This window comes from Oratosquilla oratoria, chromosome 9 (assembly GCF_046742065.1).
Source record: "Oratosquilla oratoria isolate Oo_2021 chromosome 9, ASM4674206v1, whole genome shotgun sequence".
NCBI classification, from domain to species: domain Eukaryota; kingdom Metazoa; phylum Arthropoda; class Malacostraca; order Stomatopoda; family Squillidae; genus Oratosquilla; species Oratosquilla oratoria.
Genome location: NC_134785.1, coordinates 67,208,619 through 67,228,069, shown reverse-complemented (window position 1 = coordinate 67,228,069; position 19,451 = coordinate 67,208,619). Strand labels below are relative to the sequence as shown.

The 19,451-nt window shown below is 41.1% G+C and overlaps 1 protein-coding gene across 4 annotated transcripts in view; it reads left to right on the top strand.

The window, feature by feature from the left end:
* LOC143028509 (disks large-associated protein 5-like) overlaps positions 1–19,451 on the top strand; it is a 37,088-nt gene that overhangs the window by 249 nt on the left and 17,388 nt on the right. Inside the window, exons 1-7 of one of the 4 annotated variants that reach the window (XM_076190707.1) lie at positions 53–263; positions 5,604–5,754; positions 8,543–8,676; positions 8,794–8,889; positions 9,552–9,677; positions 15,124–15,202; positions 18,735–18,851. In XM_076190707.1, the coding sequence (XP_076046822.1) occupies positions 237–263; positions 5,604–5,754; positions 8,543–8,676; positions 8,794–8,889; positions 9,552–9,677; positions 15,124–15,202; positions 18,735–18,851 (730 nt within the window). In that variant the 5' untranslated portion in view covers positions 53–236. Of the gene's footprint in view, positions 1–52; positions 264–384; positions 585–5,603; positions 5,755–8,542; positions 8,677–8,793; positions 8,890–9,551; positions 9,678–15,123; positions 15,203–18,734; positions 18,852–19,451 lie in introns of those variants that run through there. The other 3 variants (XM_076190708.1, XM_076190709.1, XM_076190706.1) reach the window with 3 other exon arrangements.

Sequence of the window (19,451 nt, the reverse complement as noted above, 5' to 3'; positions counted from 1 at the left end):
TTTTTGTTCAACATTGAATTCTTTATGGTCTACATTTTGATTGGTTACTTTTGTCAGGCTTCGGGGATGCCATTGGTCCGAGTATAGCGGTGTAACTTGGCGGAATTCAAAGTTTAGTTTTAGCGGTAGAAGTGAACTTGTGCATATAGTGTGCCTTTCTTGTCAGAAACAAAGAAAATAAATTCACTTCAGAAAACCCATAACTGTTTTAGCAAGTTGTGATAACAATGTAAGTAATGGAATATGCAGTTAATGTGTGGAAAGTAAGTTATTATGGTTATGTTTAGCTGTCATCCGTGTTAGAGCCAGTAAACATGGTCGTGTCTTATTTGACATATTTCTATTTTGGACTTAACGTATAGTAACTAGTCAGAACCTCAAGAAACGACATAAGACAAGCATGTTTATGAAAAATACGATTTACTAAATTGGGCGAAACTTCTAATAAGTTGAGGTCTCAAGAACATAAATATTGAAAATTTAAAATCGTATCTGCTGACTGCCGTTTGCGCCTAGTCAAAATACAACTTTACTTTGCCCAAATTGCCTCATGTACTAGGAAGTATAATGTGATTTATGTTTACGTATGTTCCTGTGAAGTATTTTTTAAATTCTGAAGCATTTTTGAGTTGGTTTTGACTTTTGGAATGGAGGCAACCCCTGCCTACTTGAAGAATGTGGATATTATCATTATGATTCTCATATTTATGATATTAGGCTATTAGCTTTCTTTTCGTAAGGGTTCGACATTTAGTCGAAACCAAATCCGAGCGAAACTAAAACCAGCGAATATCAAATATGTACACATAAAATGTATTCAAATCCTGAAATATTGGAGTTTTATAAGTGAATTTTACGCAGCTCTCCAAACATGTTATACTTTTCCAAATAGGCTTGGTCCATGTGATATTGACTAGTTTCGTGATAGATACCCATCAAATTCAAACCGCACAACCCGCTAGTGACTATAACTATTTTGGAAAACCCTCAATATGAATATTAAAAAAATAAAAAAAACTTCACAATTGTGACCAGTTCTGTAACACCCACAAAACCACTCAAAATTCACCACCTTGAAAAACCCTCAGTATTGAAAATGAAAATGGTTACATTATGATTATGAAATGTTTAGATTTACCTTAACATACCCTATCACCTATGTAACCTTTTGTATGTGCTTGGTGCAGGTGCATTAGACCTCCATGTCCAGATCTTCCGTATCAACTTCAAAGTCAACTGCTTACCCAATCAAGAAACAGTGAGGAAATAAGAAGTAAATTTTTTGTCTTGATACCCATCTCTGGGACTTGTTTGGCAGTTATTGAATCAATTTTACGTGTCGTATTGAGTTTTGAAAGAGGCTAATGAGGGCGCGGTCACTACACTTTCTGGGAGTGCATTCCAAAAGTTTACCGCTCTTGTGGTTGCGTTGTTACTCACCTGGTTGGCTACCCCGTTCTAGACCAGCATATTGCTCGAGAGAGATAAGCTTTGGGTATACAGAGATAGCCCACATCTTGCTGGCACGCCAGCCCTTGTTCAATATACATCAGAACAGAAAAGTACAGGGTAAAAGGCTGAGTTGTGTGCCATGTGCACAGAAAGTAGACAGCTAGGAACGAATATCTGGGTAATGATTAATCAACATATTCAAAGAGTGTTTGACCCAACTGTATGTGAAGGTGTTTTTTGAAAGATGTAATTGAGTCACAGCTAACAGCATCATCAGACAGGGAGTTCCAGAGGTCATTACATCTGACACTAAAAAATCTGCATCTGCACTCTAGAGATGTATGGGATTTGGTTATCTGACTTAAATCTGTGACCCCTGGTGTGTGTTATTGGAGATAAGGAAAAAAGATCTTGGGGTGAAATAGAAGACTGCTTGTGAAAATTTTTCCAACATTTTATGAGATCAGCCCTGATTAATCTGCCACGGACTGAATAAAGATCTAAAGTTAGCAGACGGTCTGCATAGCTAAGCTCTGCCATTCCAATTATTTGTTTAGTCCACCTGCGTTGCATAGATTCCAGGAGCGTAAGGTCACCTTGGTATCCAGTGTTCCATACAGTGGATCCAAACTACAACAGTGGTCTGATGTGGGATTTAAACAGGGTGATCATGAAGTCCTTATCACGACAGAGTGTTGATTTTAGTAAATTATTTACTAGACCTGCTGCCTTCTTTACAGTTTTTGATATATGAGTATGGAATTTCAAGTTACAATCAACTGTGATACCCAAGACCAAGTCTTTATGTGCAGTCACAATAGAGAGGGTGGTGGTGTCCATTATATAATGATGTTGGGGACCTGGGTTGATGTTTTGTTGAGCATCTTTGGCAACGTAGTACAGCACACTTGTCCAGGTTGAAGCGTAGGCCCCAGGAGTCAGCAACTCTGTATACTGTACCTGGGTCGACTGTACCTATGTCCCTCTGGCAGATTCCTATGTCTTCGGCTGAAGGGGAACTGGAGTCTCTTCGTAGCTTAAGGTAGATCTTCATATCATCCGCGAAGAACTTGCAGTTAGAGTGGATATAAGTTGGCAGGGAGTTAATGTACACTAGGAACAAGAGGGGGCCCAATACTGAGCCTTGGGGGACCCCACTGAGGACATTTCTGGAGGAGCTGGTAAACCCTGAAACTGAGACTTGCATTGTGCGACCAAATAAAAAATCTATGATCCATGACAGCAATGGACCGTGTACTCCCAATAGTCTCAGTTTGTCTATGAGTATAGAGTGGTTAACTACGTTGAAGGCTTTACTAAAATCGAAGAGCACAACGTCAACTATATATCCAGCATCCAGCCATATAGTGACATCATTATATACAAGTAGTAGTTGGTCATCGACTGTTCTGCCTTGACGGAATCCGTATTGGCATCACAATTTAGATTTCACTTCCTGATTTTTCCAGTATTTGTCTAAGCAATTTTTGAAAGAGTGCACACTAGGGGGAATTGACTATTTGACTTGGCAGGCTATTCCAAGTGTTGATAATTCTTAGAACTGTTGCCATCTCATTTTTCCTGCTGTCCTAATGCTAATCTTGTAGAGTTTCAAACCATGGGTCCTGTCTTATTTCACAGAAAAATCATCAGATAAATAATTTCTGATTTCACCATTAGCAAGAATGGGTCAAAATACTTGTTGCAGAAAGTTTCAGGAAGATTTGGTTGGTTTTTTAGAAGTGAACTGGTTAGAGGTATGACAGCCGTACTCTGAATTTTCATGGCTAGGATTATGGCACACTTCTGTGCATGATTGAATTGAGTTCCACTTCCACGGCTCTGCCCATCTTAAGTTGCTCCTCCAGGTGAAATTTGAAGTTAATTTATTTGTTTTTACTTATATATTTATGTAAGACTTGTTGCTCACTTTCCTAATTTCTGTGATTTCCTGGTTCTTCGGCTGTTTCCGTTTCACATTTCAATTCCCCGACACACTTCTCTCACTCTACAATCTACTTTACCAAAAACCATTAACTCTGTTAATTCTAATCCTATCAAGATTACACTTGCACCTTCTCGTTCCATATACGCACTGGCACACACACACACACACACACACACACACACACACACACACACACACACACACACACACACACACACACACACACACACACACACACACACCCTCCCACGCCCTTTGCCCTCCTTCCTACATCGAGACCTTTGACCCTTTGCCAGGGGTGCCAACTGGGCACCCCTATCTGCACCCTCCCTTGATCTTGAGATCAACCTATTCTTTGTCTTCTTAGCCTCCTCCACTTCCTTCTTCATATTCCTGTGGCTGTCTTGGAGGATGTTTGTCACGCTGTGGTTGTCAGGGCATTGCTCCCCCGTTCACTACTGCATCATGATTATCTTCCTCATTTTCTCCATCACTCACTACACAGCGAAAATCTAAGATGTGTCGCAACACTCCCTTGACAGATATGTTGTTCCATGAATTTATCTCCATTATGATCCCCCTTGTCCACTGACATACACTTGCCATCCTTTGGTTTCACCCATACCTCCTCCCCCACCTGTACTGAGGCAGGGCCTTCAGTATTGGCTGGTAGCACCAGCCCCACCCTGGGATGTTGCCAATCATATTTAAATAAGGCTCTCTGTGGAACCAAGTCTTTGCCTTGGGCTGACCTCGGGGATATAAGAAGACTGCCTCCATGGGTGGTACTAGTGCCCTCTTGGTGATGGACTTAATTGTGTGATGGTGTCATTCTATTATTCCATTTCCACTTGGTCAGTAAGCAGCCCTAAAGAAACATCTCATGCTCCACTTGTCCACTTGACCGCCATCAGCATTGAGTTCACCCAGTCTGCTACTGTGGCTGAGTCAATCCTGATTTCAATCTCACATAGTCCCCATTTCAGCACCAAATTGACTCCTTTTACAACCTCATCGAACTTCAATCTGTTAATGTGAAGGTAGTTGTCCTTTTTTTGCTGCTACGCCCCATCTTCAACTGCCACACCTATCTCCAAGACTCCACCAGTTGCTATGCTGCTAGCATCACACCATACTACACCTATGCCCTGTTGTGGTGCATTCCACTGTCCTCTCCCTGGATCATTGTGTCTCACCTGTTGTACGATGTCACATATCATTGTGAACGTGCCTGTATCATCCTTCTCTCCCCAATCCTTCAACCCTGACTGCCTGTTAATATAACTGCATGCTACATGGAGCCAACCGGTGATTGGGTAGTGACCAACCAATTTGCCACACTGGGAGAAGAGCTCTCATCTGCTCATGTTGTCGGTTACATTTGGGATCTCGTTGCCTCCTGAACAGCAGGTTTCTGGTTCCGTCTCTCTCTAGTCACAGTCCCAACATTGTTCCTCCTTCCATTGGTTCTGACTCCTTCGAGACCAGTCCAGACTTGGCTAAGTGTTCCACTATGTCCGACACTAGAACAATAGTCATCCACCAGTATGTCATCGAGGTAGGAGTCCACGACCTTCTTCGTTGCTTCAGCCTTCTCCAGTACTGTCTTCAGGATCCTCGTCATTATCCTCAGAGTTGAGCACAGCCCAAATCCCAGTGTGGTCAAGCAATCTGTTGTAGCTCTATATTTTATTAGGTGGTATTTCCATAGCTTCTTTGCCACATGAACTTATAGGTAAGCCATCTGTAGATCTACAGTCATGGATACCACCCCCCCCCATCATTTGGTGCTATTTGCGTACCATAGTCTCGTTACATACATCTACAATATCATTGCCAGTATGACACCTCATGAACTAGTTCAGCTCTCGGAAATCCAACACCGGTCACATTTTGTTCTTGGTTGGCTGCACCACTGCCATCAGAGGCAAGATTCCACCCTCCACTGGCCCCTCCCAGGGACTTTAAATTCCCTCACCCCTTCTCTGGGAATCTGTTCGTAGCAGTCAACTTTGTTCTTCAATAGAGGTGAGCCTTTTTTCAGGTACCACTCTATCTCCCACTTCTGGGCATCAAATTTTGCCCGAAAGTCTGTCCTCAATCATACAAGGTACCACCTTCTTGTCAAAGTGGAGCTTCATGGCAACACTGTCCTTCATGGCCTTTATTGTCATATGTATAAATATTTTTTCTTTGTTTTCAGAGTGCCATCATGTTTGGAGTTCCTTATTTCCGCCAGTTGATAAGGGATCAAAAGACCCATCTGCAGAACTTGTGTGATAAATGGTTGGCAATACTTGAAGATGAGAGCGATGTGCCAGAAGATGCTCAGGGAGACATTAGAACAGCTGCTGGTTAGTACTTCACTTTTAGTCAAAACTGGTGAACTTCAGTGGGAAAGTCAATTTTTCATATTTTCAGTAAGTCCAAAGTTCTGTGAAAAGTTATGCCTTGAGCCAGGCAGGAGTTCTTTGCTGTAAAATGGAGCACTTCTTGATATGCCCATATGTATACTATGGGGATTCATGATTGTTCCCATCCTAATAGGATGCTTACACACACAAATTAAAATCCTCCTCTTGGAACATCACTTGCAAAGGTAGTTCTTTGCAAGAGCCTTTAATCCAATTTGCCCATCTCTTTACATCACAAGTACAACCAACTGAGTCCAACAAGGGAGTACACCAACAGCATACTACTCAAATATTTATAGCAACTTTCCACCTGCACCACACAACACTTTCATAGGAAAATACAGTTGTCAGATGATAAGTACCCCAAAACTGATCACTAAGCCCCCCTACTTCATCAAACTCCTCCAGAAATTAGCCCCTTAGTAAAACATCTCCCAAGAGAAGCAGTAATCACACTTGCACAACTGTGCTCAGGTTGTCATCCAGCAATAAGACAGCACCAACACAGAATAGGCATGTGCACAGAAAGACTGGCCCAGATACAACCATCACACTGCAGACACTAAACACCCCCATCTTAATGCCTCATTATTCTAGCCATAATATCAGGCAATAACACTATTTCTTCCTTGAGTGACTTATGAGCCAGTTCATTACCTGTTGCTGGTTATCTGAGAGCTGTGGATCTCCTGCATGAGAGTCCTGGGGAAACATATTGATTGATCCAGCACTAAATAATTTCATCACAGAATGGGCTTGGCCACAGTAATGAACTGCCTCAGATGCAACCATCACAGATGACACTGAACACGGATAGCATTAACCCTCTCCGGCCATACACAGCCAACAGTATATTTCTTTGAGTGACTTGCAGACCAATCCAGGGGCTGTTGCCAGTTACCTGTGACCTGCGAGTCTCCCATGAGAGATTTGGGGTAATGGATTGGTGATTGGCCACTGCACTCTAGGAGTGCTGTTGATGGTGTATGTGTGTTTGAATAGTCTCTTTTAGGGTAAAGGGCCTTTGGCGCAAACATATTTTAACAGGTCCATAATTAATCACTTTTTAGACAGATAAGATTGGGGAGTTACTCCATTTGATCAGATTACTAAGTCTTCTGCTTAATTTGCCCTCGTAATCCATTGATAGATTTATTTCCATGGTTTGGACTTGTCCCTTCCCAAATAGTATTAATTTTTTCAGTAGTTTATTGGAAGCTCGCTGACCGAGTGGGTTAGTGTCGTTACTTATGGCAAAGGTCAAGGGGATGGTGGTTTGAACCCTGCCACCAGTGAAGTTGAACCAAAGGAATGGTTCATTAAATTCCAGGCTACAAAGTCCTCTGTAAGGGGCACCGTCCTAGCCTCCTAATAGGGGGGAGTTTGTGATGTTAAGTCATATCATCATCAATTGTGTTACCTGATGATTTGTTTTAATTCCATTGGAAAATAACTGATCGGAGCAATCTTCACATGGTTCAATTTAGCAGGAAGGAAAGAAAGGAATATGTGATACAAGTGAAATGGGTAAGGATTTTCTACTTGTGCTTAGCCGTCCTGCTTTCTGGATAGCAGCTTGGAGGCAAGCTTTGTGGGGAACGGATTGGATGGAAAGGGGGAGGCGACATCAGTTTCAGATTATATTATTTGTCACCGAATACAATCAATCTGTTGCTTGAAGTCCCGTGCAGGACATGGCTCCCAGGTAACTGGCAATGGCCACTGAATTGGCTCATGTTGTGATGTCTTAGCAGGGCAAGAGTTGGGCAGTGCAGGATAAGGTGCTCTATATGGTGGTTGCATCTGGGGTAATTTGAGTCCACGGCCAGACGTGCTTTGTGCTGGTAGTACTGCCTTCACGTGGATGACCTGAATACATTTGTACCATTGTGTTTTACACCTGTCCTGTGAGGTATCTTAGATGGATGTATGTCTTGAGGTGTCCAGTGGAGTATGGAATTTGAGAACTGGTCTATGAATGCCTGCCATGTGATCTAAGCATGTATATGCCTTTGCATGGACATGTTTTGAGGTACAGGTGGAAACATGTGCATAACACTTGAATCAGAAAAAAATTAATTCATTCATGTGAGAGGTATTGGGTGCATACAAATTATAGAATTGCTTACAGTACAGATTGATTAGATATAGGAAGCTTCTTTATAATAAGGCAAGGGGTCATGATAGAAAGATGAGGCCAGCTGTAGGTTATGTGATTTCTTTTCAGTCAAGTTGGCTGATTTTGTCTGGTACAGCTGTGGGGATGAGTTTGTCAGTTTTTTAATTTAGGCAAGATAAGTTTGTAGATGAAAGGCATGGAATGGAAAATGATATGGATAGCATGTAATTACAATGAAGCCAGGATGTCCTTCAGAGACTTGTGTAGCTTCTAGTGTTTTGTTATTCAGCCATCAGAAAGTGGACTTTTCCTTTGCTGTTTATATTTCAGAGATTGAAATAGTTGTTATAGTGATGTCATATTATTGGGCAAAATTTCATGGTAACTGAATTAGATTTTAGGTCATTTTTACCTTGTCAGTTGTGGAAATTAGGATGTTGGTGAATTTGTTTAAGCTTACATTTAGTGGCCAAAGGGTATTTTCTTAGCAGGAACCACATAAGAATGTTCTATGCAAGGAGATAAATAGGTCTTATCACTAAATCACCTGTTCTTCACTCCATATTGCTACTTGGTGCAATAAGATTCACCTTTCATTTCTCTCCATAGGTCAGGCCAATTTGCTTATGAAGGAGAGATTCACACAATTTAGTGGTCTAATTGATAATTGTGAGTTCAAGCAAGGAGAGAAGGAAACCACTGTCCAAGACCTGCAAGGATTCTGGGATATTGTTTACATACAGGTAAGGTGACTACTTTTTCTCCAGGGAGTCACACTAGTTGATGTATGTGCAGTTTTCATACATGTTAAATGTTTAATGCTTCTTGGTTTTGGTATCTAATGAACCAGTATCTCCCAGGTTGAAGATGTCAACAAAAAGTTTTCCAACCTGGAGAAATTGAAAGACGGTAATTGGAAGGTGCCATCCCCTGAAGCACCAGCCTGTGCACCAAAGGTAAAGAATAACAAATTTATTACCATAGCACTGTGTAGTATGCTTTCTGTTCAGGGGAAGGCAATGGATTGTATGATTATCATTTGGTAGAAAGGAAATTGAGAGTGGAGGTTAACAGTCACTCCTTTAGCCATATCTGCTGCCTTTATTGCATCTTTGTTCTTTAGAATTTTAGAGATCCTCAATTTTGCCATATTATTGCTTGGCAGTCTTGGAAACACAGACGCCATTATCATGTTTTAACATAATTTCTTTCTTTACTTCCACACTAACACAATTCCTATTAATAGCACTTTTCTCTTTAGGCACCATAAAAAAGGAGTAGTATTTTTTAACATAGCACTCAGACAAATGATGTTTGTGGTAAATGTGCCAAAGCACTGCTGAGCCAGTGAGATTGTGTGCACAGGCATATGCATACAAAGTATTGTTTGTTAAGAGACAAGTTGTTTCACTAAACTTGTTCATTAAATGGGGCATTTGTTATCCTAGATGGATATGTGTATATATGTAAATAGTTATTATTATTTATTTATTTATTTTTGCACTGTTCTCCCTCATTATCCAAAGTTTCAATTTTTTCTTTCTTTTTCTTTATCTTTTCTTTTTTCACCAATATCTTCTCAAGATTTATTGTATTTTATTTATCTAATTTTTTCCAGAAACTAGTTAAGAAAGTATTTAAGCCAAAGGTTGGAGGAAATGCCACTTCAGCAGTGAGAGCTCATATTCTTGCTGCAAGACAAAAGATGAAGAATGCTAATGGCAATGTTCAAATTACCACAGAGGTAGGATGGCTTGTTTTATATTTTATATATATATATATATATATATATATATATATATATATATATATATATATATATATATATATATATAACATATATGTGTGTGTGTGTGTGTGTATTTACCTAGTTGTATTTTATGGGAGGGGGAGCTATGCTCGTGGTGTCCCATCTTCATATCTCATTTTATCTAAACTATTTTTAAATTCATGTATTGTTTTTGCACACACCACATTCTCATCTAACTTGTTCCAACTGTCTATTACTCTGTGAGGAAAGCTGTACTTTTTCAGATCTCTGCTATAGCTGTCTTGATTTTCTTTCTGTGTGTGTGTGTGTGTGTGTGTGTGTGTGTGTGTGTGTGTGTGTGTGTGTGTGTGTGTGTGTGTGTGTGTGTGTGTGAGAGCAAATCTCTCATCAATGGACTAATGGAGGGTAGGGGTGGTCTGTTAAAGCAGATTGTCCATAGATGGGAAGGGATTATTTTTTTGAGTTATAAAACTGTTATAGTAAGTAGCATTAGCTATGATCATAATGTAAATACTATAACCATGTATATATGGCATAACTAGATATATATTGTACTGTATATATAACAGCATACATACATAAACCAAGGCTTTTTCCCCCTTCCAAGGGAGGTAGCCAAAAAGGGAAAGGCATAAAAAACACTCCCACCCATTTCATCCTTAAATACACTCCACACCCCTCCCACCCTCCCTCTCATCTGAGCACCTCCTGGATGACAGGTCATCCCTGCACCCTGCCCACCGCCCTGGGTCAGAAGTAGTGTCGCAAGACACAGCACATCCGCAGCAAGGCCGCTTCATTTAATCGGCGACCCCCCCTCTCCGTCCCCAGATAACAGCATACCATATATATAATCATATCTATACAGTATACATACATTGTGTGTGTATATATATATATATATATATATATTATATATATATATATATATACATATACATATACATTGTATTTATATACAGTATGTGTATGCTGTATATATATATATATAGTATACTGTGTATATACTAAATATACAGTAATAAAAGATATACAGCATGACACACTTATGAAGAATAGCATAGGTAGGGATCTCTCAAAGGGAATAATATTAATATATACAATTAAAAAAAACATATATTAAAATGTACACTACAGCCTGTTCATATACCAATGGTTTTTCCCCCTTACAAGGGAGGCAGCCAAAAACAAAGGCATAAAATCCACTGCCACCCATTCCATTCCCACACACCATGCCCATTCACCCCCTTCCCTCCCTCTTATCTTGGCTCCTCCTGGATAATAGGTCATCCCTACATCTCTCCCACTACCTTGAGTCAGAAGCAATGTAGCAAGATGCAACACATCCACAGTAAGGCTGCTTTGTATAATCAGCGATCCCCCACCCCCAATCCCCTTGTGCAGAAAAACAGAAGACAGAGAAATCCCTTTGGACTTCGTCAAAATATCCTTCACACTTACTTCCATCCCATCCCCCACCCACTACCTTCCATACATCACAGTATCATCCATACACAACTATTCACCCCCAATCTTCTGTCTTTTTCCTTCCTCAACGGACATTTCCCTCCTTCAAACGCCCCTTTCACCCCATCCTTCCATCTCATCCTTGGTCCCCTCATGTTCACTCTTTCCACCTCTGCCTTCCACACCTCTTTTACTAATCTTTCCTCACTCGTTCTTTCCATGTGCCCAACCCATCCCAATACTCTTTCATCAACACTATTTTCCAACCTCCTTTCCACCCCAGTTCTCCTCCTCACCTCATTTCTCACTCTATCAAACCTAGTAACCCCTACCATATTTCTCAAACACATTCGAACTCCTCTCTTCCTCTTATATTCCATGTTTCTGCCCTATATAGTGCTGTTGGCACAATCACTCCTTCATACACTCTCCCCTTAGATCCATTCCCAAATGTCTATTTCTCATTACACTTTTTAATCCTCCAAGGCATTTACATGCTTCTCTCAATCTACATTCTACCTCCACCTCTACTCTTCCCTTTCTTGCCACATTCGCCCCAAAGTATCTAAAGCTATCCTATTCCTCCAGTCTCTCTCCCTTAATACTCACTTCCAGTTTGCTGCCACATTCTCCTCTCGTACATGTCATCACTTTACTTTTACCCACATTTATCTTCAACTTCTTTCTTTTTCACACCTTCCCAAACTGTTGCTAACTTCCATCCCCCCTCTGATCCTGCCACAAACACAGTGTTATCAGCAAACAACAACTGGCTTATCTCCCATTTTTCTCAATTTTCTTTAACCATCTCTAATCCCCAACCCATTTACCTTTGTCTTTACCTCTCGCACCATGTATAAATTGAACAGCCAAGGCAATATAACACATCTCTGGCGAAGTCCCACCTTTACCTCGAACCACTCACTTTCTCCATTTCTAATTATAACACAGGCTCTACTAAGTACATACATATACCAAAGGCTTTTCCCCCCTTCTTGACTGCTCTTAACAGCTTTCCTCCTATCCCATATATCTGCAATACTTCCCACAGTGCCTTCTTGTCTACCCTGTCTTGAGCCTTTTCCAAATCTATAAAGGCCCAAAAAACATCCTTACATTTTCCTAAAGCTTTCTCACATATGTCTTACCACAAAAATTTGATTCATCCAACCCCTACCTGTCCTAAACCCACACTGTTCTTCACCAATTACCCCCTTTGATCCTATTGGTACTGGCAACTTGGTACTCGACAATTTCATTGTCATGCACGGGCTGTCTCGCTGTATGCAGAGTGTTTTTGCTGGTGGGTTTCTGACCTCACCCTGGAGAACTCTGTGCCACTGGTTGATGGGTTGGACTGTAACTCTCCCTGGGCTTGCCCTTGAGCATCCACAACTATAGCATTGTCTTTGTGATGGGTTGCGATTACAAAAACATCTTTCATCAGAGTGGCCTTGCCTACTACTAAGGAAGCAGTAAGGGTGCCATTTGTGGCTCCTAGCATTTCTGCAACACCTTTTTTTTTTCTACACTGCCCCTGTGGGGCAAGTGAATGTCATCTTCTCTTTGCCATGCCCCAGTCCCACGTGAATGATGGATAGATGTAAAGTCTGCTTGCCTGGAGAAGGTGAAGTCCGAAATTCAGGGTGATGTATAGCCAGGATGTTTGGGTACTGTGTGCATGTCTGGGTATTTTGTTGAAGTGTATAGATTAAAAGCAGGATTCGCATCACCAGTATACTCTGTTTTGATGTCCAGATTGTTCTGGTGTACATAGTTCATTGCAGCCTTTAGTATTGATGGGATTGACTTCTCATCCTCCTCCATTAAGACATGTCAACTGTTTTGGCATTGTTTTCAGATTTGAAAGTTGTGATGGCTGCCACCATCTCTGCCAGTCTCAATGTGTAGGACTGTAAAAGAATTGCTAGAATGCCTTCTTCAAATTGCCCCCAATGACTAGGATGTTTCCTGCACATGAGTCTGGCAGAGAGGTGCTCCCCCTGACTTCCTTTGTACAGTGCAAATCTTTTCCTCATCAGATAGATCTGCCCCACATCTTCCCTCTAGGAAGTCTAGCCAGGTATCCACATTGTAGCAAGCCAACTGCCCCGTGACTTGGTGCCAAGTTGATCCTATACTTGTAAATACTGGGATGTTGTCAGTCAAGAGCATGCCTTTTGTATGATCCTGGTTTGTTGCCTGGTTTCTATTTCTTTTCTTATTGTTAACCATGCTTCTATCTCAACTCCCTATGTTCACTGCGGTTTATTGTTTCCTGTATATTGTATGGCGTTCACTGGGTAAAAGTAATATTCACTAGTGTAATGTGTGTTACCTTCCTAGATTGCCACCAATATGGTATGTGTGGGCAAGCTGCCAAGAGGAGGTCACAAAACATGGATTTGTATTTCTCTCTTTTATTGTGAGAGCACGAGGTGCTTGTGCGCAGAGAAGTGCTTCTATGTAACGGGGAGTATATTCACTGTGGAAGTACAAAGAGTCTCCAGAAGAGTCGCATATCTGGCACTTGACCCTGATCTTAATAGTGGCCGCAACTCGGTGCCAAATGTCTCCTTTCCTCCTTTCTCTATTTCCTCCTACACTACACCTTCTCTCCCAGGCTGCTTCTCATATTTTTTTCAAAGAATCTCCTCGCTGTAGCCCTTGTGATTGGATCGAATCCAATCTAGATTTTTTTTTTCTATGTAAATAAAGGTTTGTGATTTGTGTACACATTATAAAGATGTATATCAAACAGAAACAAACAAAATGTGATCTTAAAGTTCATACATATTGTTTGCTATTGCATGGGAAGTCACTGCTGGTTGGGGCACGCCACAACACCATGGTACCCTGTTCTATGCTAATATCCTAGGCCAAAGCACTATACCACATACCACACATATACCAAAGGCTTTTTCCCTCTTACAAGGGAGGTAGCCAAAAAATAAAGGCATAAAATCCACTCCCACCCATTCCACCTTTGCCATATCAATGGCCATAAACATGTCCTTCACAATTGTCTATTATTGACTTGTTCTTCCTGTTCATATGGGCAAGATCAGCAGTGCAAATGCCATTAGCATACTGCTGTTAGAACTCCTTCAACTGAATTGTGACTCCCTCCTCTTTGCCATTACCACTCTTTTTCACTGCTTTCTTAGGCCCCGTACTGAACTGGTAAGAGTACACTATTGCTGGCAAAGCACACAAAAAGCACACAAAAGCATAAAGGACACAAGATTTCTCCATGTTCATGTTACCTGTTTCATACTGAGCACATAACTGAGCAAGCAAGTGGGTGAGAGTAATGCTGAGCCTGCACAAAATGGCCATCAGGCATACAGGCATGATTATATCTGGGAATCTGGATCTTTTGCAGAGGCTTGTTTTTGTTTGGGTGGCAATTGGTAACTGAGATTGTTCAAATGGAGAGGGGTTCGTAAATGGAAGTTCAACTGTGTGTGTGTGTGTGTATGTGTAATATATATATATATATATATATATATATATATATATATATATATATATATGAGGGGGGGACGGAGAGTGGGGTCGCCAAATTTATGAAGCGACCTTGCTATGGATGTGCTGTGTCTTGCGACACTGCTTCTGACCCAGGGCAGTGGACAGGATGCAGGGATGACCCGTCATCCAGGAGGTGCCAAGATAAGAGGGAGGGAGGAGGGTGGAAGGGAGTGGAATATGTAGGGAATGGAATGGGTGGGAGTGGTTTCTATGCCTTTTTCTTTTTGGCTACCCCCCGTGTAAGGGGGAAAAAGCCTTTGGTATATGTTTGTATGTGTATATATATATATATATATATATATATATATATATATATATATATATATATATTTACACACACACGTGTGTGTAAAGCTTGATTAGGAATACAAAAAAAAAGTGTTATTTCTTGCATTTTAAATTGCTAAATTTTAATCCCCAGAATAACGTCAAAAGATCTCCAGAGAAGAGAAAGACTAGTGATCATCTTGCGGTCACAGGTGAAGATAAGGAAAATAAAGGTAAGAAGTTTCTGATGTACTTGTAGAGTAAGAAAACCTGTTTCGTGCTGAACCTCTTCAATACGAGTCAAATGCTTGTGTGCACATTAGGTTGCTTGATGTACAATGATGCATCACAGTATGCACTTTATGAAATATCAAGTTACAGCTGTCATACTAGTTTCCTTTCACCCAGAATGTTCATGACCACAGAAAACTCAATTAAGCCTGTTCATGGAATATGGAGGTCACTCAGCTACAACTACAAAATTAACATATCAAGATGCTGACGCCAGCATCCTCGTGTACCCACTCACACCTCATGACGCCTATATAGGTGTTGTCATATTCTAGGGGTTAAACACAATATCCCAGAATATATCCCTATACATGCATATACAGATCAGAAAACAAGCCCGTCTTAACAGACTGCCAAATTATTTACTCTGGCAGACTCCCAGAAATCAGCCCATCAGAGAAATCCCTTCCAAGAAAGGCATGCATTGGTTTGTCACCATCCTACATTAAAAGAGATGCTGTGCCCAGCCTACCCATGGCTACCTTTCCAGAAAGGTTGGGTGGACCAGAAGCAGAGCTCATCTTTTAATTGATTTTGATGCTGCCTCTCTACAAATGGAAATTACAACCCCACCTCCACAAGGAGGTTTGGCCCAAGGGGCTAATACTTGGCCTCTGGATTGGGCCCTGAAACTGTATTCTCCCTACCATTTCTCTCCAACTATCTTCCCCTCATGTATTCCTGTTTTTCACATAAGGAGGTATGAACCCTGGCATCTTTACACTTCCTAAAAACTAGACAAAGAAACAAATCCAGGCACATCACTTGGACAACATATACAAAATTCCTAAACATTTCACAAATATCTATCAAATGCAACACATACTACTCTAATGAAAACAAGTGTATAAAAAATTGGAGGTACAACTTTCATAGAACAATTCATTCACCCAAATACCCTACAAATAAATATTAACATACATCATACATACATATACCAAGGCTTTTTCCCCCATACAAGGGAGGTAGCCAAAAAGGAAAAGGCATAAAATCATTCCCACCCATTCCATCCCTGAATACACTCCACACCCCTCCACCCTCCCTCTCATCTTAGCACCTCCTGAATGACGGGTCATCCCTGCACCTTGTCCACTGCCCTGAGTCAGAAGCAGTGTCGCAAGACACAGCACATCCACAGCAAGGCCGCTTCATTAAATCGGCGACCTCCCCTCTCTGTCCCCCCATGCAAAAAAAGGAGAAGACGGGGAGAAATCCCTTCGGGCTGCGTCAAAATTTGCTCATACATACTACCTCACCCCCCATCCCCCCACCCATTCCACCTCATGCATCACATCATCATCCATATACAACCATTCTCCATTAACAGAATCTCAAATAAATGGAGCTGCTTCTGTTCCAATATAAACACAACACACATAGCTCTAATTCCATAAACAAAATGGACATCACAATCCACACTACCAATGCTCACTGAATGCACAACAGTAAGGGAAGACTACATACATCGGAAAGGTGGACTCTCAACACTAATACTCATCATAACTTTCTCTAACAAACAAAAGAAATCAAACAAGCTCTAACATACATCTTAACAGAAATAATCTCAACATGAACACAAAGAAATTAAAACTTTACAAATATTTACATACCATACACCACATCAGCCCTCCAAGGGTACATCCCTCAACTAAAATGACTTGGCTCAGTAATAATCCATGTACTGGTATGTGATCTAAATGTACATAATCTGATTTGGCTGAACGCATAAACACCAGACCAAAGAGACAAAATATTAGAACAACTACCCAACATGAACTCCAGCACCCACCCTACCAGGCAACCTCAACATAACCAGCAAACAGCATCCCCCGATACATTGTGCACACCCTACAAACATAAACAATTTAACCATACATGACCTCCCTTTAGACCACTTCCTAATAAATGTCAACATAGAACTAGAAGGAAAAGTACAACACATATAAGAGAACATTCCTAGGTTGGGGTATTGGCTGCATGTTATTGGGCAGGAAGGCAGTGTAGGAGATTTTGCAGATATATGGTATTGGAAAACTTAAGGGCGTTCAAGATTTTTTATGAGAGAAGTAAAGTGTATGTTAGAATTAGAAATAGAACAAGTATGTTTAGGTAAAGGTGGGACTGCATCAGAGATGTCATATCGCCATGGGTGTTCAATATGTACAAGGATGGGGTGGTGTGGGAGGTGAAGGCAAGGGTAATGAGTAGGAGATTGGAGTTGATAAAAGAAAAAGGAGAAAAGTGGGAGGTGAGCCAGTTGTTTGCTGATGACACTGCACTTGTGGCAGGGTCAGAAAGGTGATTAGGGGAGTTAGTGACAGAGTTTGGGAAGGTATGTGATGGGAGAAAGTTGAAGGTAAATGTGGGTAAAGGTAAGGTGATGAGATGAACAAAGGTAAAGGATGGTAGTTGTAAGTGTAAAAGGAGAGAAGCTGGAGGAAGTAGATAAATTTAATTAGGGGTTGCTTGTGGCAGGGAAGGGAATGGAGGTGGAGGAAAATTGTAGATTGAGAGAAACAAGTAAATTTCTTGGGGGATTAAAAAGTGTTATGAGAAATAGGCAGCTGGGAATGTATGCAAAGAGGAAATTGTGTGAAGGGGTTAATGTGCTGATGGGATTGTATTGGGGCAGAGACTTGGAATTTAAGAAAGGGAGAGGAAAAGTTTAAATGTGTTTGAGATGGAGTGTCTCAGAAATATGGTAGGGTTTACTAAGTTTGATAGAGTGAGAAATGAGGAGGAGAGTTGGAGTGGAAAAGGAGATGGCAGATAGGGCTTATGAAAGGTTTGAAAGGTTATTAGGATGGTTTGGACTTGTGGAAAGAATGGGTGGTGATAGAGGTGTGTGGAAGGCAGAGGTGGAGGGAGTGAACTTGAGGGAGCAACCGAGGATGAGATGGATGGATGGGGTGAAGGGGGTATTGAGCAAGAGAGAAATGTCTGTTGAGCAAGAAAGGAAGAAGGCAGGAGATGGGGATGAGTGGAGGATGATTGTGTATGGATGATACTCTTATGCAAGGGAGGGATGGGGGGTAGGGGGTGCTTATGTGTGAATGATATTTTGATGCAGCCCGAAGGGATTTCTCCCCATCTTCTCTTTTTCTGCATGAGGGGATGGAGAGGGGGGCGAAAGTCACTGATTAAGTGAAGCTGCATTGCATTTGACCCAGGGCAGTTGGTGGATGCTGGGATGACCTGTCATCCACGTGGAGCTGAGAGGGGAAGGGGGTTTTGAAAGGGTGGTGGAGGGGAGTGAAATGGGTGGGAATGAATACATGCCTCTGACTTAGCTACCTCCTTTATAAAGTGGAAAAAGGTCTTGGTATATAGATTTATTTATTTTATGTTATTTAGTGTTATTTATTTGTTTATTTTCTTTCCCTGTATTGTAGCTAGACCTGTACTTCAATGTATACATATACATAAAGTTTTATTTAGTTTTAAATACTGAAGCAAATCTACCTTTGTTTACAGCTACCAAGCTAATGAAAAGCTTAACTTTGGAGAAAGATGCAGGATTCTCGAAAATACCGTCACCTAACAAGCAGAACAATCCTGGCCCCAAGAAGGAAGTCCTGAAGTCACCTGTTGGTAGGATCATGTGACTTTTTAAGTTGAGAGTAGATTCTCGTATTAAGATGACACTTGGAAGTATTAGGCTTTTAATTGAATTAGAGTGTTTATTTGTTCCAAGTTATGTACCCCCTAAACTTTTTATGCTAAAAAGGTATGAATTCAGAGGAAAAATGATGAAGTATGAAGCCACTGTCCAGTTTTATAAGTTATGAATTCTGAATACGTGTAATGAGTAATAGGTGCTAACTTTCTCAAACTATTGTAAGTTGGAGTCTTTGTATATTAATATATTTATATATCGGCGACCCTCCCTCTCCGTCCCCTTCTCTTTTTCTGCATGAGGGGATGAAGAGGGGGGTCACTGATTAAGTGAAGCAGCCTTGTTGTGGACGTGCTGTCTTGCTGCATTGCTTCTGACTGAGGGCAGTGGGTGAGATGCAGGGATGACCTGTCATCCAGGAGGAGCCAAGAAAAGAGGGAGGGGTGGTGAATGGGAGTGAAGTATGTGGGGATGAAATGTGTGGGAGTAGATTTATGCCTTTGACTTTGGCTACCTCCCTTGTAAGGGGGGAAAAAGCCATTGGTATATGTATGTGTGTGTGTGTATATATATAT